Source organism: Macrosteles quadrilineatus, unplaced genomic scaffold (genome assembly GCF_028750875.1).
Source record: "Macrosteles quadrilineatus isolate MER2022 unplaced genomic scaffold, UCM_ALF_1.0 Scaffold_7__1_contigs__length_78375512, whole genome shotgun sequence".
Classification (NCBI taxonomy): Eukaryota; Metazoa; Arthropoda; class Insecta; order Hemiptera; family Cicadellidae; genus Macrosteles; species Macrosteles quadrilineatus.
In genome coordinates, this window is record NW_026542600.1 from 38,484,092 (window position 1) to 38,503,329 (window position 19,238).

At 34.5% G+C, this 19,238-nt stretch overlaps 1 protein-coding gene across 1 annotated transcript; it reads left to right on the plus strand.

Moving 5' to 3' along the window:
- The first annotated feature begins 517 nt into the window (after nt 1–517).
- Nucleotides 518–19,002, plus strand: LOC128999148 (DNA excision repair protein ERCC-8-like). Its single transcript, XM_054425520.1, has 5 exons — nt 518–669; nt 4,690–4,936; nt 12,918–13,090; nt 14,407–14,550; nt 16,728–19,002. The coding sequence occupies exons 2-5, from the start codon at nt 4,692–4,694 to the stop codon at nt 17,411–17,413; spliced, it is 1,248 nt and encodes a 415-aa protein (XP_054281495.1). The 5' UTR covers nt 518–669; nt 4,690–4,691; the 3' UTR covers nt 17,414–19,002.
- The last annotated feature ends 236 nt before the right edge of the window (nt 19,003–19,238 follow it).

Here is a 19,238-nt window from a genome sequence, read left to right on the forward strand (position 1 = left end):
GTGACACCAGCTCATTATTTCGCGTTTTATTCATTAAAATTAAAATTTATGAACATAAATTTATTGAAAGATTGAAAATAAAACACATAGGATTGAAAACAAAAACAATATTTAAATAGAAAATTAATTTTTGTATTTTTAAAGTGGAGTCAATACTGTCAAAGTCCAGTAACTAAGCTTTCGTAAATACACAATTACTTTTAGCTGGTGCCAAAATAAACAGCTGTTACAACACCACTTGCGACTTTGCCAGTTCGAAGGCCGCGGCCTGGAGTTAAAGGCGGCCGTGCAGTGACCCGCCGTAAAAACGCGTAAAACATGCATTTTATTTTAGATGTGTGTGGAGTGGAAGTAACAAAAAAATACCTAGCCTTCCTCCCTCCTATAACCTCTACACACACAGTAAATATCATTAACACACACATTCAGAGTTTTCAAACTTTAGAAAAACCGATTCCTTTAATTGTTTTGTTTACTAATACAACTGAATAGTTATATGCAAATTTAATCGAAAATTTATTATAATTTATTTGATTTTAGTAACTTTTAATTTGTTTTGTTATTGTTCGAAACGCGAATAATTATGAACAATACAGTTGTTGCTTGAGGGTTATGTCTTCAACTACAAGTCCTAAAACGTTCCCTTAACGATTGAAAGCCACTACACAGGTAAATTAGTATCCTCACTCAATATAACATATTATGCATCAGTATTCTTGGGAAAATTTCACTCCTGTGTCTAAGGTTTTAGTTGCTCAAGTAAAGTCGCGTATGTTCTATAAAAGTTACAGGCTGAGGTGAAACCGCACTAGGCCATATCTATAGAGAGGTAGTCTGTAAGAAGAATTGTATCTTAAACTCAATAATGACCCATGGTTATTAGTAGGCCTAATCTGGAATATATCCAGTAAAGAACATGTCACTTTCAAACTAAACTATTAACACGTTTGCTGCAGGCCATCAAATGACAGGCGTAGCCCCAGGGCGGCGCAGCCCGCAGCGTCAAACCAACCCGATTGCCGGGTGATTGGCTCTCATATTTCGGTATGACGAATAGCAAATAGCGTGCGGTGATGTCCTGTCTTATAACAAGAGTCGACGTAGTTCGCTAAACACTCACAGATAGCAGCACTGCTTGGAACGTAGCCGGTCCCATCGTATTGCCAATTTGAGGGAGAAAGACGGGACAACAAGTTGATTTTTAAGTTTGCCAGACGGGGATTTTATGGGGAAATTTTACTACCAACCTACTACACAACAAAAAGCAAGTCACCCACTACACGCTAACGTGGAATAGGTCTGCCTTCGACCGACGCTAGAGCAAAAACGATGATATACGAAAGGCATTGTTGAGCGTATCCGATCGGTTACGGCAGCACCTGAACAGCGCACGGCCCGTATCCGATCGGATACACCCGCAGTGAACGTGTTAATACAGCCTAGGCCTACAATAGGCCTATCACTGTAGGCTAGGCCTATATTAATGATTCCATGTTTGAGGTTAGGTTACCATGTCCCCTCCAAGTTCTTCATCACAGGCAGATTTATCGGGTTACAGTTTCTTAACTGGGCTACACTACCCTAAAATTGATTGAAACTATCAATTTGATTAGTAAACCTTCGTTTGATTTTCTCAGCATCAACAAGTTTGGTTAGTTAGGTTAGGCTATGACAGTTTCATTTTATAATTGATAACTTAAATCCTAGTTAAAAATATTGATTGTTACCTAAGTAGGCCTAATCGATATGGTAATTTTATCGACCTGCGGACCTCACCCTAAATTAGGCCTACATTGATTTTCAAAATGTCCGAAATTTCACGCTAGGCCTAATTCCAAAAACGGTTGTCGTATTCTAGGAAATGACCCGGGTACTTACCGGAATATGGGGTCCCCGAAAATATTTTTTTATGGAAAATTACATTGTGGGTACTCAAATTAACTCAACCGCTAGAGCGAGCTGAGCAAGAATATCCAAGAATTTTTGAGGATCTGAAAGATAACTTAACCCTTAGAGTGCCAGGCGAGAAAAAAAAGTAACGCTCAAAAAATGCCGACGATTTTTCCCGAAGGTCACGCTAAAAATGCCGAGCGCGATCTGGCGATTTGTAGGTTAAAATTTCGTAAAAATCGAATTTTCGATATTTTGACCAACGAGAATCGATGTATCGCATCTAGTAACTTTCGACTCAATGTTAATATATGGGTTAAAAGAATCCGAGTATCCATTCGGTTGTTATGACAACTGTTCGATCATTACGAACAGATCAGATGTTATCATGAAAGATTGCTGTAGTAGAATTAAATACAGGACAAAAGCCTATATCCTGTTCTGATACAGACCAGACTGGTATTTAGTCTTGTAATTTGAGCTTAGTTTTAGGAATTTACAGATAAATTTTTTCTTTTTGTTCAGTATTACTATTATATTTTTAAAGTGTTAATAATTGTAATTAGTTTTATCAAAAATATAACAGTTTAGTATTAGTTTTATAAATATTGACAAAACTCCTATCTATGTACATTGTACTCCAAAAGATGTTATGAGTTAATAAAGAATTTGAATTTGAATTTGAATTACGAAACGTCCGGTTTTGGCTCGTTCTAAAAACGTCCGGTCGGCCGGACGTCGGCACTTTTGGCTCGTTTTAAAAACGTCCGGTTCCCCGGACGTTGGCACTCAAAGGGTTAAGCTTAAAGGAAAAAGAGCCGGAAAAGCGTCGGCAATAGAAAAAGGAAGTCCGCGTAAATTGTTCAAGTACCCACATGAACGATTTACGTCGTTGATATAATACCCATTCAAATTAACGGGAAAAACTATTTGAACAAGAACATGCATGAGTTTTCAAGATAAAATGGATATTAATGGAGATACGGTCGGAAAAACGGCAGAAAATCGAGTTAGTGTCAAAAATACAAAAAATAACTTAGGTTGGGTTGGATTAGGTTTGGTTTGGTTAGCTCGGGTTAGGTTGGGTAGGGTTAGGTTAGGTTAGGTTACCTACTAACATTAGGCTACCGATGTTATTTATAACCTAACCTAACATTTAATCTAACCTAACTTAACCCAACCTAATCTAACCTAACCCAACCTATTTTTCATTTTGGCGCAGACTAGATTTTCCAACGCCTTTCCGGCCGTATCTCTGACGTTAATATCCATTGGATTCTGAAAACTCTTGCATATTCTTGTTCATTTTGCTCTACCAGTTAATTTGAGTACCCACAATGTAATTTTCCATAAAAATGTTTTCCTGGGTTCTCCCGATTAGCCGGGTAAACGGGTCTTTTCCGAGAAAAACTACAACCATTTTTAGAATCAGTGTGAAATTTCGGACACTTTGAAAGAAAATTTAATTTTGTGTGCGGTCCGGAGGTCGATAGTCTATAATTAAGCTACCATTGATATTTTCAATCGCTCGTTTCAATTGATATTTGGATAGCCCAGTTAAGAAACTTGAACCCGATCTATCCACCCCATATAGGCATTTAGGCATTTTTATTTTGGTTAAACATTTATATGCATGTTCGTCAGTATCTTGAGTTCTTTCTTTCTTATTGTTCAAAAGTGAAAAAATGGAGTTGTCCGTTTGAAATGTAAAATAAAATAAAATAAAATAAATATAGCCTATCTCTTTGCCAATTCCTTTAATGAGTTTCATTTTGAAGAATTGGGCCAGTCCATAATTTTCATGGTAAAGTGAGGATTAAGGCCCCCCCAGGAAGAGTCACTGCACTGAGGTCTTTAAAATAACTGGCTTATTTGGTACAGTTCTGTAGAGAACCTGCGATATATTGTTTCAATATTGTTTAGCTTATTAATAACAAACAAGTTAGCCTAACATTTATAGAATAAAATTGTATACACAAGGCCTATCGAATATGTTAAAGAGATCAATTTACAAAGACGTCAAGTTGTATTCCTACAGGGATATCCTCTTTTTTCATTCAAGTTTCATAAACTAAACTGAACTAGAGATGGGATGAAGTGAGGTTCGGATCACCTTACTGATCTGGATCAGTCGTTCTTGTTCACTGTTGTGACTCGTTTGAAGTGCCTCTTTAATCGACCCGGTTTGGTAAACCAAAGGCAGTCATTTCATTTTGTTTGTTATAGATTTGTAGATTTTAAAAAATGTGGGCCTACATTTTTTACATTTTTGGGCCTATAAAATATTTGGTATAAAAATATATATTTGAGGTCATTAAACGTGCCTAAAATACAAGAAAACCCTTTTTTTAGATTCTCTCTCAACAAATAGGGTAGGTAGTATAGGCTAAATAAAAATACATGTTTGCCCTTTTTAGAGGGGTGACGAAGACTCTCATAACTGCACCTCCTCTTTAGTTTTCTTTTGTTACATAAAACATTGTTTCATTTTGTTTTCTTGCTTTTTACTGTGTTTTTTTTAATAGTTAATATAAAATCTTATCACTTCGTAGAACATAAACACTTTCCTCAATTTTATTTTCAACGAAGGCCAACAGTTGACACAATAGGCTGCATTTAAATTTCATGGAAAATATTAATTTCCACTAATCTATTTTGCTGATTATTCCTTTAAGCAAAATTTGTCATTAAAAAGAAGCTAAATCCACCAAATTTTGATTTAATCTAAGGACAGATTAATTAGGCCTACTTTGAATGTATTTTTAATAAGACTACAGGCCTATTCAATATATGTTGCAGATATGGAGCCTTCCACTTCCAATAGTTGTGCTTCCCCCTCTACCTTCAATGACAACATTAGACATCACGTGAAGAATATTACTTCTTGTATTGAGAAAAGACAAAATGGAGTGGTTAACAAGGAATACATGAAAAAAACCATTATGATTAATACAATTGTTGATCTTACCGTGTCCAAGCATGTAGAATTCGACGATGAACACGCATCAGCCATCCAAACTTTGGACGTTGACAGAAACGGACAGTAGTAAGTTGTTAAGTCTTATTTATTATGAAAGTAACTACCCAGTGGTCATGATAATACTTATTTAATAATGAAGTCAAATCAATGTGAAATATTACTAAGTAGCCTATATCAAATTTGTTATTTGTTTTTACTCTAACATGTTCTTTGTTGGTGCAATTAAATGGCTTTGATTTTGAAGTTACTTTAGTCCAGCCATTCGACTGTTGTAGTTGCACCGGTTTTATTGTTAGTTCCAGCTGCAGATACATATGTGTTGATATGTATATTTGTATATTTTTTTATATTTATATTTACATTTATGTAATGTATGTATTTTTTAAATGTATCCTGGATAAATAACAAACCAAATAAACTTAACACGTTTGCTACTGAGCGTCGCATATATGCGACGCCGCGGTCATTGCCACAGACCGAGGTATACATTTGAATCTTACACGTAGACCGGCTGTCACTTGGTTAACAGTACACACAGACCATGGGTGAAAACCTGTAAAACAGTGATCATTTACATTGTAATGTGCTACAATCGTGTTAGTAAATAATTTATTCTTGTTTTTTGTATTTTTTATAACCTTTTGTAATGTCGCATATTTGCGACGCCCGGTCTACAAAGACAATAGTGAAAATTATCATAGTTTTCTTGAAATAGACCAAACGTCGCATATATGCGACAGTTCTTTTTTGTTTGTGTTTTGAAGTAAAAGTAAATAAAAAAGACAGATTATTCAAGAACAGTTTATAACTGAACAAATATAAAAGCTACAGAGGATAATGCATCATAAATACTGCATACATACATACGGTGATGCAGAAAAGTAAAGACCAGTTTTTCCAATGATCATATGACGTCACCAATCATCATATCCACAGACCAAGCGACGCAGTTGTGCGTCAGACATCTTCGTAGACCACTGCAGGGAATTCAGTGGCTTCAAATAGACCGTTACAAAGATATAAGCATTTTAATAACATTAGAACCCCGACGCAAATATGCGTCGTCAGTCTATTTTAATGTGACTAGCCGTCGCATATATGCGACGGCAGTCTATGGGTGGAAGCCGGCCGTCGCATATTTTTTTTTTATTTTTTTATTTATTTACAGAATGCCATTACATCATAAAATGACAGGACATTTGTCAATGCATTATAATACTTAAATCTAAATAGTAATAAATCCAAATAAAATAATTTCAACACTTAACCCTCCCAATTTCCACTTAAAAATTCATTTAAAGAATAAAATGTTTTTGTCAATAACCATTTTTTACATTTTTGTTTGAACTTTTTTGGATTTGCAATGTTTTTTAAATGATCAGGAATCAAGTTATACAATTTCGGTCCAATATATTGAGGTGATGCTTCAAATAGTGATAATCTATGGCTAGTGGGCTTAATTAGGTTCTTATGTCTAGTGTTATACCTATGGTTTGTGTGACCCTCCCTGAAAATGGACAAATTGTTGAATACCCAAAATAATGCTTCTAAAATATACAGGTCATAAAATGTCAAAACGCTAAAAGCCTGAAAGATGACTTTGCACGGACTTCTTCGGGGTACTTTAGCTATGATTCTAAGTGCCTTCTTTTGAAGCCTAAAAATCTTCTCACCATGGCAAGAATTTCCCCAGACAAGTATTCCTTATGACATTAATGATGAAAAATATGAATGATAAACTGTTAATTGAGTTTTAGTATCTGTAACTTGAGAAATTGTTTTGAGAGAAAATATTGCTGAAGAAAGTTTTTTCCGTAGTTTGTCAATGTGAGGAAGCCAGTCAAGATTTTCGTTTATATGAATACCCAAAAAATTGACTGTCTCCTCAGACATTAACTGATGATTTGTAAAAGTGGTCTGTTTTAAACTATTTCTATGATCTGATCGAAAATTAACTACTTGAGTCTTGTCCATGTTCAAGGAGAGCCCATTTACTCTAAACCAGTCACTTAAAGCGGCCAATTCTGTATCTACTGTGTGCTGAAGGGATTCAACATTGGGTCCCTTACATAACAGCATTGTGTCATCAGCAAATTGAAATACATCCATCTTTAACACATTTGGTAGGTCATATACATAAATAAGAAATAGACAGGGGCCCAATATTGATCCCTGAGGCACCCCTACTTCAACTTTTTCCCAATTAGAATTTATAGTATGTCCAAATTTGATAATTTTAGTCCTTTGATATCTATCCCTCAAGTATGTAGAAAACCAATTTAGTTCCTTGTTTTTTATTCCATATTTTTCAAGTTTGTCTATTAACAAACTGTGATGAACACATTCAAAAGCTCTGGTTAAATCACACAGAACTCCAGTTGTCTTCTGAGATCCATCCAAGGAACTCGCAACACAGTTTACTAATTTAGTCATTGATTGTTGAGCACTTAATCCTTTTCTAAATCCAAATTGGGAATCATTAAAAATATTATTATCTTCTAAAAAAGTTCTCAATTGTAGGTCAACACATTTTTCGAATATTTTAGATATACTTGAGAGCATAGCTATTGGGCGGTAATTTTCTAAAGTGTTTTTATCATTTTTCTTATGGAGTGGTAAAATTTTGGAGTATTTTAGTTTGTTTGGGAAAATACCGTGCATTAAGGACTGGTTTATGAGATTACAGAGAGGAGTTTGTATTTCATCTATTACATGCTTAGGTAAGAACAATGGAATCTGATCCCAACCGACAGATCTTGTGTTATTTAAGGAAAATACAATTTTCCTTACTTCTGATTTGGTAATTAGTTTGAATTTAAATGTATTTTTGTAGTACTTTGAATCTATAAAATTCAGAGCCTCTTTGGCTTTAGGACTACACCCTACTGATGTATGTGCAGATAGAAAATGGTTGTTGAAATTATTAGCCAAATGTGTAAGTTTCAAGGAATCGTTTTGAACATGATAAGGTAATTCAGATTTTTCCTTTTGTTGTCCAAGTTCCCTTTTAACAATCTCCCATGTTGCTGTGGTCTTATTAAGAGAATTTTTAATGTAATGATCATTGTATTTCTTTTTAGAGAGTTCAATTGTTTTTTTGAATATTTGCCTGTATGTTTTTACATAATCTTGGAAGTCCTTAGACTTATTCCATCTTGACTCGATATGGAGAAGCCGTTTTCTTTCAGCGGATATTTTTATACCAAGTGTAATCCAGTTTTTGGATGCATGTTTAACAGAATTACATTTTGATTGTTTAAGAGGAAAAGCTTGATTAAAATTTTTCAGGATGCAATCTAAAAAGCTATTATAATTTGTATTTACAGTTTCAAAAGGATTAAATTTCCAATCTGATTCAATAAGACTATTTTTGAAATAATTTAAATTTTCTGAATTAAATGACCTTTTAAAAGAAACATTTGATCTTTTTAAAGCTGAGGGGGGTGGTTTTAAGTCAGCTAGTGATAATAGTATTGCTTCATGATCAGATGCACCTGCATTGATAATTTGGGTTTCAGCTTTATCTGAAATCAATTTCATGTTAGAAAATATGTTATCAATGCAAGTTTTGGAGGTTGGAGTTATTCTTGTTGGTTGAAAAAAGTGATATTTTAACCCAAACTGATAACAAAGGTATTGTAAACTTCTTGATCGGTTATTGTTTTTTAGAAGATCGATATTATGGTCTGAAGCTATTAAAATGTTTTTTGACTTAGACTCATGCCAAAGTTTAGACAAAAGACAGTCAAATTTCTCAAAAAATATGTCATCAATGTCCAGATTTGGTATACGATAGATTGAAATAAATAATGTATTCCATTCACAAACTTCATCTACAAAACTACATTCAAAATTATTTTCTTCATTTAAAAACTTGAGATCATCTCTTTTTTTTAAATTCAATTTCTTGAGATAACAAAAGAGCTGAGCCTCCTCTAAGTTTTCTGTCTCTACAAAAATAGTCAGCTACTTTAAAACCACTTAACTTATTTAATACATTAATATTAGATTTGTTTAACCAATGTTCATTCAGAGATATTACTTTTATGTTGTTGCTACTATTCTCCAGTAAAAAACACAGATCTGTAGAATGATTACAAAAACCTTGAATGTTCAGATGTAAAAACCAAAAGTTATTACTATTATTACTTGTATGCCTTACTTTGTTCCTAAGAGTGGAAATTGGGTCATGTTCCCTAAAAAAGGTGAAATATTTATAAAAGAGCTAGGTCTATTAGTATCATACATGCTTAAATTACTAGTTATGTAGTCCAGTTTCTCAGTTGTTGGTGTATTGAATCCTTTAAAAGGTGATAAAGGTTCACGTGATGGTGGAGTGCTGCTGGAGTCTGGAGTTGCATCTGAGTTGGTCGGGGTACTTGAATTGCTTTCTGCTCCATTTACGCACTCACTTACACTGGACTGGCTTTTATCACTCACTTCACTTTGGCATTGGGTGGAAAATTCTGGAGATGGTGATTGTTGTGTGATGGAGGTGTTGCTGTTGCTCTGTTGCTTCTGGGGTGTTGTGGTGACAGGGGCAAGTGATGAGTGTGAGGCTATCAGATTTTCCAAAGTCTTTACAAACTCGTTGTGCGAAAGTCCTCTCCAAAGTCTTCGTTTCGCCTTTTGGTCAGAAGAAACTATAATGACTCGTGCCCCGGTTCGCTGGTGAAAATGGATAATATTTTTTATAAAATGTTGAGGCTTTATCAAGTCCCTAACACAACCCATAGCTGAACAGATTAGGGTTGAAAATTTGTTTGCCACAAAATCTGTTTCAAGCTGGTGAAATGCTTCATCGTAGTCTGCTTCATTTGGCTTCCCAGAGTATTGGTCCTTAGTGATCAAACTGTAGATGGTGGGGCCGTCCTCCGTTCTCTGACGTGCTAGCCTACTGTAGATCAGTTCAGAAGGCTGTGGGCGTCCAAACTTCTCTCTAAATGCCACAGCCACGCCAGCTGTCATGTGTCTCGGGTGATGAAAATCCGATGATATTGTGTGGGCCAGCGCTACAGTTGAGTCTTGCTTGCAGTGCTTGAACAAGTCCCTCATGTTAGCTTCCAGGACTGTTATTCCACTTCCTGCAGGCAGCGGAACAGATGCTGTGGGAGTCCTAGGTCTAGTAACAGGGCCAGCAGATTCACAGGCATTTTTGTGTGCTATCGGGGTTACAAAGATGGAACTAAGGGCTGTGGTACTCATTATTTTTTCACATAAGAGTTTTTTCCCAGCATAGGCTAAGTGTACACCATCCTTTGAATAATACTTGTTAGGTAATAGACTTATATCCACAAACTGACAGTTTTCCAGTTGTCCAGCTAAGTCATTGTAATACAAATTTAAGTGAAATCTATTGGTGTTTATTGGGTGGTTGAGCGGCAGGTCTTTTCTGAAGGGTACACTAATAAGTAAAAGAGAGTTACATTCAGCCTTTAATAAAACCGATTTGAAGCTATTGAATATTCCGTTTAGATCTGAGTCATATGCGTTGTTAGCTCCTACAAACAATATTAATACATCTGCAAAACTACTGTTCAAAATGTCACTCCTGAGCTGTGAGAACTTTGCATTTGGCTTAGTTACCCCTGTAGTCTGTACTTTCCCGTGACTCTCTGTTTTAATTTTTTCAGCTAAACCCCGGCTGTGACTGTCACCAATGACAGAAACTGTTGGTGTATGTTTATCTTTGTTTTTTACTTGACGAGGAGAAAACTTATGTGATTGGCTATTCTGTAGTTCAATTAACTTTTCTTCACCTTTCTTCTGATGTCTTGAATTCGGTAACGTTGTAGTAGTGGTCTGCTCATATGAGAACGGTGTCTTCATAATTATACTAGGTACTTTTTCAGGTTTTCCTAAAACGCTAAAACGATTTACAGTGTTTACATATGATGCTTTAGCTTCCCTTTTATGACCTTTTCTACCAAACTTAACATGGGTCCAGGCCTCGTTGTGCGCTGACTTTATCCCAAACTGAGGAGAGGCTGTACAGTTAGATGAAACAATTTCTAATGACTGTGCAGATGATTTATCTGGCACTAGGTTGCTGATCTGCTTAGTGATGAGCTCCTGCAATGTGCTGTTTGAAATTAGTGTGTTGTTTATGACATAAGCCATGCAAGATCGTTTTAATATCAAGTCAGGTTCAGAGAGAAGTAAATTCTGAATGTTGTGTAAATTGATCTTTTTGTTTTTCATAATGTCACATATCAACATCTCTGTTACACACACCATATACACACCACAGTCATAACTATTTAACTGCTTTGGGCCTTTTATGTTTGAAAACCCGGATTCGTTTTTATCTTCGATAAAACGTGCCAACTTCTTACTAATCAGCTTAGCATGGGTTGTGTTAAAATCATCCATAGAGTCATAGTGATAGAAATGGTGGTCCTGCTTGGAGTAAAAGAGGACACTCCAGTGGGATCCTCCTGCTTGGTCTAGACTTGTCGAATCATTGACTGGTATTATAATAAAATCTTTACTCTTAAGGTTAAGTGGTTCGACAAAGTGTGCAAATTCATCAATGCATTTTATAGCATGGCTGATTACGGGATTTATTGCTATTGCTGCATGATTTGAGAGGATGGATGAATTTAATATATCAAAATATGGTTGAATAGTTCCATCAGTTAACCATTTCTGTCCTAATAGTTCGTCAGTTCTTGCTATAGATATACTACTAATATCAGTCTGAGTTTCAGCTTGTTTTGTTATATGAACATGTGTCTGCGTTTGAGACTCCTGTGAGTGGGAGATAGCAGCTTTATTTTTTACTAATTCAACTAAAGCTTCTGTTTTTTTCAAATTTGTTAGTAATGATTTATCAGGTGTTGATTTGCCAAGCTTGTTTTTATTTTGATGTTTTTCAATGCTAGCAGATTTAGTTTTGGCCCTGGTTTGTACTCCATTAGGAAAACAACTCTTTATATTAATAGAAGGATTTATTTTTATATTGGGACTAACTTTAGGATTTTCAGATCTCATCCTAAATTCAATTTCCTATTTACCAGTACAAAATATGAGCATGCATCAATTAAAACTTTATAAAAACTAACATATAAATGTTAGTAAACAAATCAGAAAAGGTGTAGTAATAACAATTCGACTTTGGTAGAGTCAGAGGTTTCCTTATCTATTGTCAAACTTTATGTAACATGTTAACAAACAACCTGCTTTATGTAGAAGCAGAGCTGCTTATCTGTTCCAAAGGTCAGCTCCTGTACTGCTACTAGCTGCCGTCTTATCTCTGGCCAAATCTTATCTCTGATATTTGCAGGGACTTGATTTTATTAGTAAAATTCCTTTATATTTTACAACCGGTTTATTAAAACAAAAAACTGGTTTCCAAATCTTGAACAGAAATTAAAACTGGATATTTAGATATAAAACACAACTCGTAAAGCACAGAAGTTCCAGGTTAATTTTATAAAAAACTGAGGAGCACAAATTAACAGGTCAAATAGCATCAGGGGCTTCCCCCACCTCGGCTCCCCCATTCTATCATATGTGCGTCACTGGTCCATGTGAATGAAAAATTTCGTACTATTGCAGTAGCGAACGTGTTATAACATCATATTCTACTAAAATGAAAAATAAACTAAGAAATAGCAGATCTAGTTCACAATTGCCCAAGTTCACAATTACTAACATTCACCCTATAAATGTAATGAACAGAAAGTAAGCAAACTGTATTGAAAATACATGTCATTGAATATATGACACATTAGACAAGCACAGCTAATCTCTTTGACAGAACAATAGCAACGGATGATGAGCAGGACGGGTAGAGGGTATGACTCATTGTTAAAAGACAGAGTGAGCTTATGTTTTCGCAAAATAAATTTGATTTGAATAATTTGAGATTCAATGTTGGGGTTCGGATAGTTGGATAGGTTTGGTTAAAAAACATCCAAGTAGCGTTTAATTAAGAATTATGTGTGAACTCCAATTGCTTTGTTCAATGTATTAATTTTCTAATGATATAAGAGACTATAGCATAGTCACATGTGATGGTTTTCAGTCTCACTATATTTTTTAGTTTGCTGTCGGGTGACCAGAATGGCACTGTGATGATATATGACATGTTTTACTCCAATGGAAGCAAGGTTTTATCCTACCCAGTGACTCATTGTGGAACCATTACCGGAGAGCTTCCTCCTAACTGCCCAGTAACAAGTATTGAATCTATACAGTGGTATCCATTCGATTCAGGTAAATTCCAAACATTGGTACCTTAGTTGTAGTCAGTAATAAGGCATTCAATTGGAATTCAGGTTAAAATACATCACAATGTGTACCTATCTCAATTTAGCGATAAAGTAGGCCTAGTAGGCCTACTATTTTGAAGATCTTAATCAAACAAATAATTTAGTGAATTGAAGCGTTTTTATTGATTACGGAGAAAATACAAAATATTTTAAATTTAAAATTCCCATATGTTATTATTACGGAGAGTACATAAACTGTTGTAGTTTGCTTGTTTATGATTATATTTTAATGAAACTTGGCAAATTTATTTATTTTAAACTAAGCTATTAATATATTAATAAAAACTCACTTTATTAATCTCCTTGTAGCAGCAAACCTCGGTACTCATGAAACCTAATGTTATTGAAATTGATTTAATTGAAAATCAAATCAGGGTAATGGAAACTCACTGAATATGCAGGTTTGCTGTGGTGGAGGTATTTTGCCTATTCCATGAAATGCAGGGACGGTAATGCAACCTTTGATTGCAAGGAAAGTGAATAGGTTGCTGCAGATCTCTGGAGGGAGTTAAGAACACAAAACACTGAAAGATTATTTTTTATTTTAGCTTTTAACGGCCGCCATTTTGAAACGACTTTATCAAACTCGACCATTGACAACCTGGGCCGAGATAATGTTTTAAAGTACTTGTGTGCCAAATTTCATGAAAATCGGTTCAGGCATTCGGTCGTTATAGCCAATTCATGGGGACCCAGCATCCTCTTACGGCCGCCATTTTGATGACGTCATTACGGACGACCGAGGTCCTTAAAAATTGGGGTCTGGGCGGTTTTAGGTTCGGAAACTTGTATACTATAACCACCTAAAATTGCAGCCTCTCCGCAAGAACTGAAATATTTTCCTGCTACCCAACCTGACTATTTAGTTTTAAACACGGTTTAAAACAGTTCTTGCTGGATTTATGAATTGAATCCTTTAGAAAAATTTTTACACTATTGTATTGGCTCTTCACAAGTTTATTAGTCTTAATAGAAGGATTAAAGGGGAGGGAGCAAGTCTAGTGGTTAGAGCGCGGAACTTCAGTTCTTGAGGTCCCAAGTTCAAATCCCGCCAAATCACCAATGGATTTTGTCCAAGTGATAATGCCGCAACCCCTAGGTCTAGCCTGAAGTAATGTGAACATTAATCCCAGGCTCGTGCTTAGCGTCCTATGACAAAAAAAAAGGATTAAAGTAAGACCACAAAGCTTAGCCTTTGTGTATGATAAGCGCTGTAAATTTTAAACGTTACTTCAGCTAAGACCGTATACAATGTTACAGGGATGTTTATCACTGGTGGAGAAGACAGGTGTGTCCGTCTCTGGGATACCAATGTCATGAAGACTCATCACATGTGGAGATATCTGAACTCCATCTACCAAATTCACATGTCTCCTGCAAATACGAGTTCTCCGTTGGTTGCAGGTAATTTGTTTAATATCAGACGTTAACAGTCTAATAGGTGATTGTGAGGTAATCTAAAAGTCATGTAGACTAAAGTTGCACAACTATTTCTTCCACATTTTCCTTCTTGTTTTCAGTTACTTCATTGATTTCTAGATTTTTGTTTCTGCCGTATTGCTCTAATTGGCTTAGACGCATACTCAAATCGTGAATCTCTTCATCCTTCCACTGAATTACCAACTGTAGATGCTCCACCTTTTCTTCCAGTTTTGGTATAAGTTCCAGCTTGTGGATAATATCCTCACACTGTTCACTTATGAAGTGTTGACTTTTAATAAAAAACTTCCTTGATGTCTTCTTTAATTTTATCTAAATCCTCCTTTAGTGTTGGAAGAATTTGTAGCTGCTTGGACACATCTTTCATAAGTTTTATACCTCTGTAATATTTTCTTCATTATCTTCAGAAACATCTATTTTTAAATCACATTTTTTCCCTGACTTGTATTTTAGACATTTCCATTCCCGTTTATGAATAAGTGTCATTTTTCTAAATATTTATTGACTTATTCCCGCACATGAATAGTGATAATTAGATTTACAGTTAAGTACTGAACAAGTAATTAAATCCTTCACGTCCAAAATACTATCAGTGCACTGACCACAATCCATCTTGATATAACCTCAAAACTAGTAGTACAGTAGCTAATAACAAGGAAAACACAACCTTTCTCTAGCACTGCCTGAGACTGAATGATTACTAATGAAAACAATTAACATAATAAGGGTTATTGTTTTTTCAACACTAGCTCACTGAACTTTGGAACAATTAACCTAATACATTACAGGACCAATCCAACCTAAGTCATATTTTGATGTGGTCGTCATATATACAAATGTGATGTATGATAATACTTAACCTGCAAGTCTTAAATTGGTTATGGTTTAAGTGGAACTAAACATCCAAACGGGAATTAATATAATGTTCATGTGGGAAAAATTCAAGCGGGACACTGGAAAAACTTTGAAAACTAGGAAAAAACCTGTAATTTCACTTTCAAAATATGGTATACACCCTGTAATATCTATCATAAATGAATGGGTTTGGCATTTTATTATTGCCCAAATAATAAACACATTAAGTCTTAAACAAACCAATAAAGTGGCAATTAGGGATAGACGAGATTGGATTTTTAGTTCGAGACGAGACGAGACAAGATTTTTTATTTCTCATAAAATTTTGAGACGGGATTTCCCTTCTCATACACAACGGGAAATGCACGTTCAAAATTTTTACCTGATTTTGTAACATTCTTAGGTGACTATTTAAATACAAAAATAATGATAATAGGCAAGAATATTTACAATCTTTTATTAAAAAACATCAGCATAACATTTTTTTATTAATCATGCCTAACTTATTAAAAATGCCTACGATTAGGAAACATAGTGATATCAGTTAGGATAGAGTTCAACTTATCCTAAAATAAAATAAATCATAAAATAAAAGCAATATTAATTTTTATAAAATAGTTACTTGTTTTGACTTTTTATAGTAATAAAACATTCCTCACACTGCTTACACTTAACAAAACTTCTTAAATGTTATTAAAGTAATATTATTAAAATAATTTAGTAATATTTACATTCAAAGAATTAATTAAATAAGAACGCCTTCGCAAAGGAAACGCAACTACAACACGCTCCTGTATTGCGGGTATTGCATTGACTTTCTGCAGGCGTTTTTAATTTTTTTTTTATTCTCGTCTCGATAAAAATCTCGGCCAAAAAGAAATCTCGTCTCGTGTAACGAGATTTAAAATTTCCCGAAATTTCGAGACTTGACCATCCCTAGTGGCAATGTAAACAAAGTGATAAAAGTAAGTACTTTTTTAAAAAGTAAGTACTCCTAAAAACTCAAGAATTAACACTCACAAGTACTCCGCCACCTTTGAAGTTATTATGGCTCTTAATTATTGGACTATATTATGATGTTACCAGAACAAAAACCTTACCGACAGATTAACCTTTCCATACTATTCATAGTATTCTATTGTTTATCATTCAATTTAGTCCGATCTTCTTACATTGTGAAGATGATAGCTTGACCCAGAATGATTGAAAATTATTTAAATAAATTATCACAACTTGTAAATATATGATGATCTAAGCCGAGCTTTTACTTAAGTGGTTTTTTTCAGTTGCGACCACGGCTTCAGAAGTCAAGATAGTGGATTTGGTGTCGGGTAATCACAGCCATGAACTGAGAGGGCACACAAGCTGTGTCTTGAGCTGCAAGTGGTCGCCAGCAAACCCCTACTTGCTGGCGACAGGCGGCTATGACTCCACCATTCGAATCTGGGACGTTCGGTCAACCTGCTCGTGCCTGGCGATCCTAAACAAAAATCTTAACGAAGATAAGTGCAAAAAACCGGATTCTGTCGTATCACACAAGGGCCTTGTTAATGGCCTTCAGTTCACTCCTAACGGAAGGCTGTTAATTTCCTTGGGATCTGACGACCAAGTCTACTCATGGGATATGGGTACATTTAAAAGAACCCCAGTTACTTTTGAGCCGGCCAATGTCAGGAAAGGTAGATCTATAGATTTTGCCACTTGCGGTTCAAGCAATCACAGTTTTTGTTTTGTTCCCGAGAAATGTAAGATTTCAGTTTACAGAATAGACAACGGCCGCAAAATAAATAGTCTATTTGGCCATTATGATCGTGTCAACGCCTGTTATTTCAACGAACACAGAATGGAACTGTACAGTGCAGGGAGTGACAGAAACATTCTCCATTATTCTAAAAAGCTGTCACCTGAGACCGAGGAGATGCTGACAGAAGGGGAAGGAAACAGACCAGGCCCACATTTGGATTGGGAGTAATCATGACTGACTAGAGATAAAAATCAGTGATGGTCAAAATCACAATTTTGAATCCGTCTCCAAACCAAAATTGCAAAACATGTGACAACATTTAGACCACAAGTAATATTTTACTGTCTAGGAACAGCAAATTTTTAGTCCAAAAACTAAAAGTTATGTTAAATTCAACATAATAATCTACCAATGGCAGTTATTCCTAACATCAATGAAACGATTTCTCAAATTTTAGTAAATTGATTGTTTTGTTGATCCAAGAAGCTTTTTTTTCTTCTTTTATACCAAGGAAATAATCTTGTAAATTGTAATTGTAACTTGTAAGTTGTAATTTATTGTTAAAAAATGAACTGCATTACAATAATCTATTTCAGTTGATCAATTGGATTATTGGAATTTGATACGTTTTAAATTCACTACTATGATTGCTCAAAGCATTAAGACTACGTATTTACAAGTATTTTCTGAAGTTTTAGCGGATTTGAAATTTGGTTTTGTAACCTCATAAGCTGTTAAACTGTGGTGTTTATAACAAAGTACCTGCACTAATTGCCAAAGGTCTTTCCTTGTAGGCTCTACAAAGATCTCGTTTTTTACTATAAAGACTATTTTGTTATGAAGTGAATAGACACAAATAACCAATTGTTTTGAACTTATAATACTTAAAGATAAGTGATTGTTATGTGATATTAAGTTTTTGTTGTGTTTATTTTTATTTTATTATTTATTAGGCACATTTTGATTTTGTATTTATGTGTGTTTTATAACCTGTAACTGGGTTAGCTTTATTTTACATTCATCAACCCTAAGTTACTATGGTGGTAAAAAGTTAGGTACAGTACACTATTTGTATCTGACATCTGTCAGAACTATTTCTCCACATTTGTTTCGACCTATGAATATTGTTCCACCAGAGGGTGTTAATCCTGACCGTTTCATTAGTCATTTCATGATAATTAAAAATATGTTCTTAAAAACCTTCTAACTCATGCACTGTGAAACATGTTTCTGTTTTTTTTTACATATTTTTTTATGTTTTAGGTTAGAAATGTTTTTGCAAATGACCAAATCTTGTTAGATTCTTTTTTTCATTAGTTTGAATTAATTTGTTTGTAGTCCTTTTTTAAAATAAGTGTTTTATATACCCTCATTTTCAAACGTCATTTTGACAATTTTGTCTTTGTTCTGCAATATTTTTTAAGGAAAATGGGATGACACATTGCCCTTCCCTCCCATAAAGTGGGCCCCATTATTTAAGCTAAACAAATGTGTAAAAATATGTCAACAAATATGCCATGTAATGTATGCCTTAAAATGGTAAATAGGTTAACTATTTGACTATTTACTACTAATTTTTGCAGTATTTTACAAATATATTTTTCATGTTTTTAACCTATTTTCATTTTATTCCACCTATTCTAGTTAAAGACACCAATGCTCTTCCCTCCCATAAAGTGGGCCCCATTATTTAAGCTAAACAAATGTGTAAAAATATGTCAACAAATATGCCATGTAATGTATGCCTTAGGTAAACTATTTGACTATTTATTATTAATTTTTGCAGTATTTTACAAATATATTTTTCATGTTTTTAACCTATTTTCATTTTATTCCACCTATTCTAGTTAAAGACACCTTCCCTCCCATAAAGTGGGCCCCATTATTTAAGCTAGACAAATTTTCATGGTTTGCAAAAATGTGCCAACAAATATGTGTTGAAAAATATGCCTTACAAAGGATTAATGGGTAAACTATTTGATTATTTACTATTAATTTTTACAGTATTTTACAAATAAATTTTTCACATTTTTAACCTTTTTTCATTGTATTC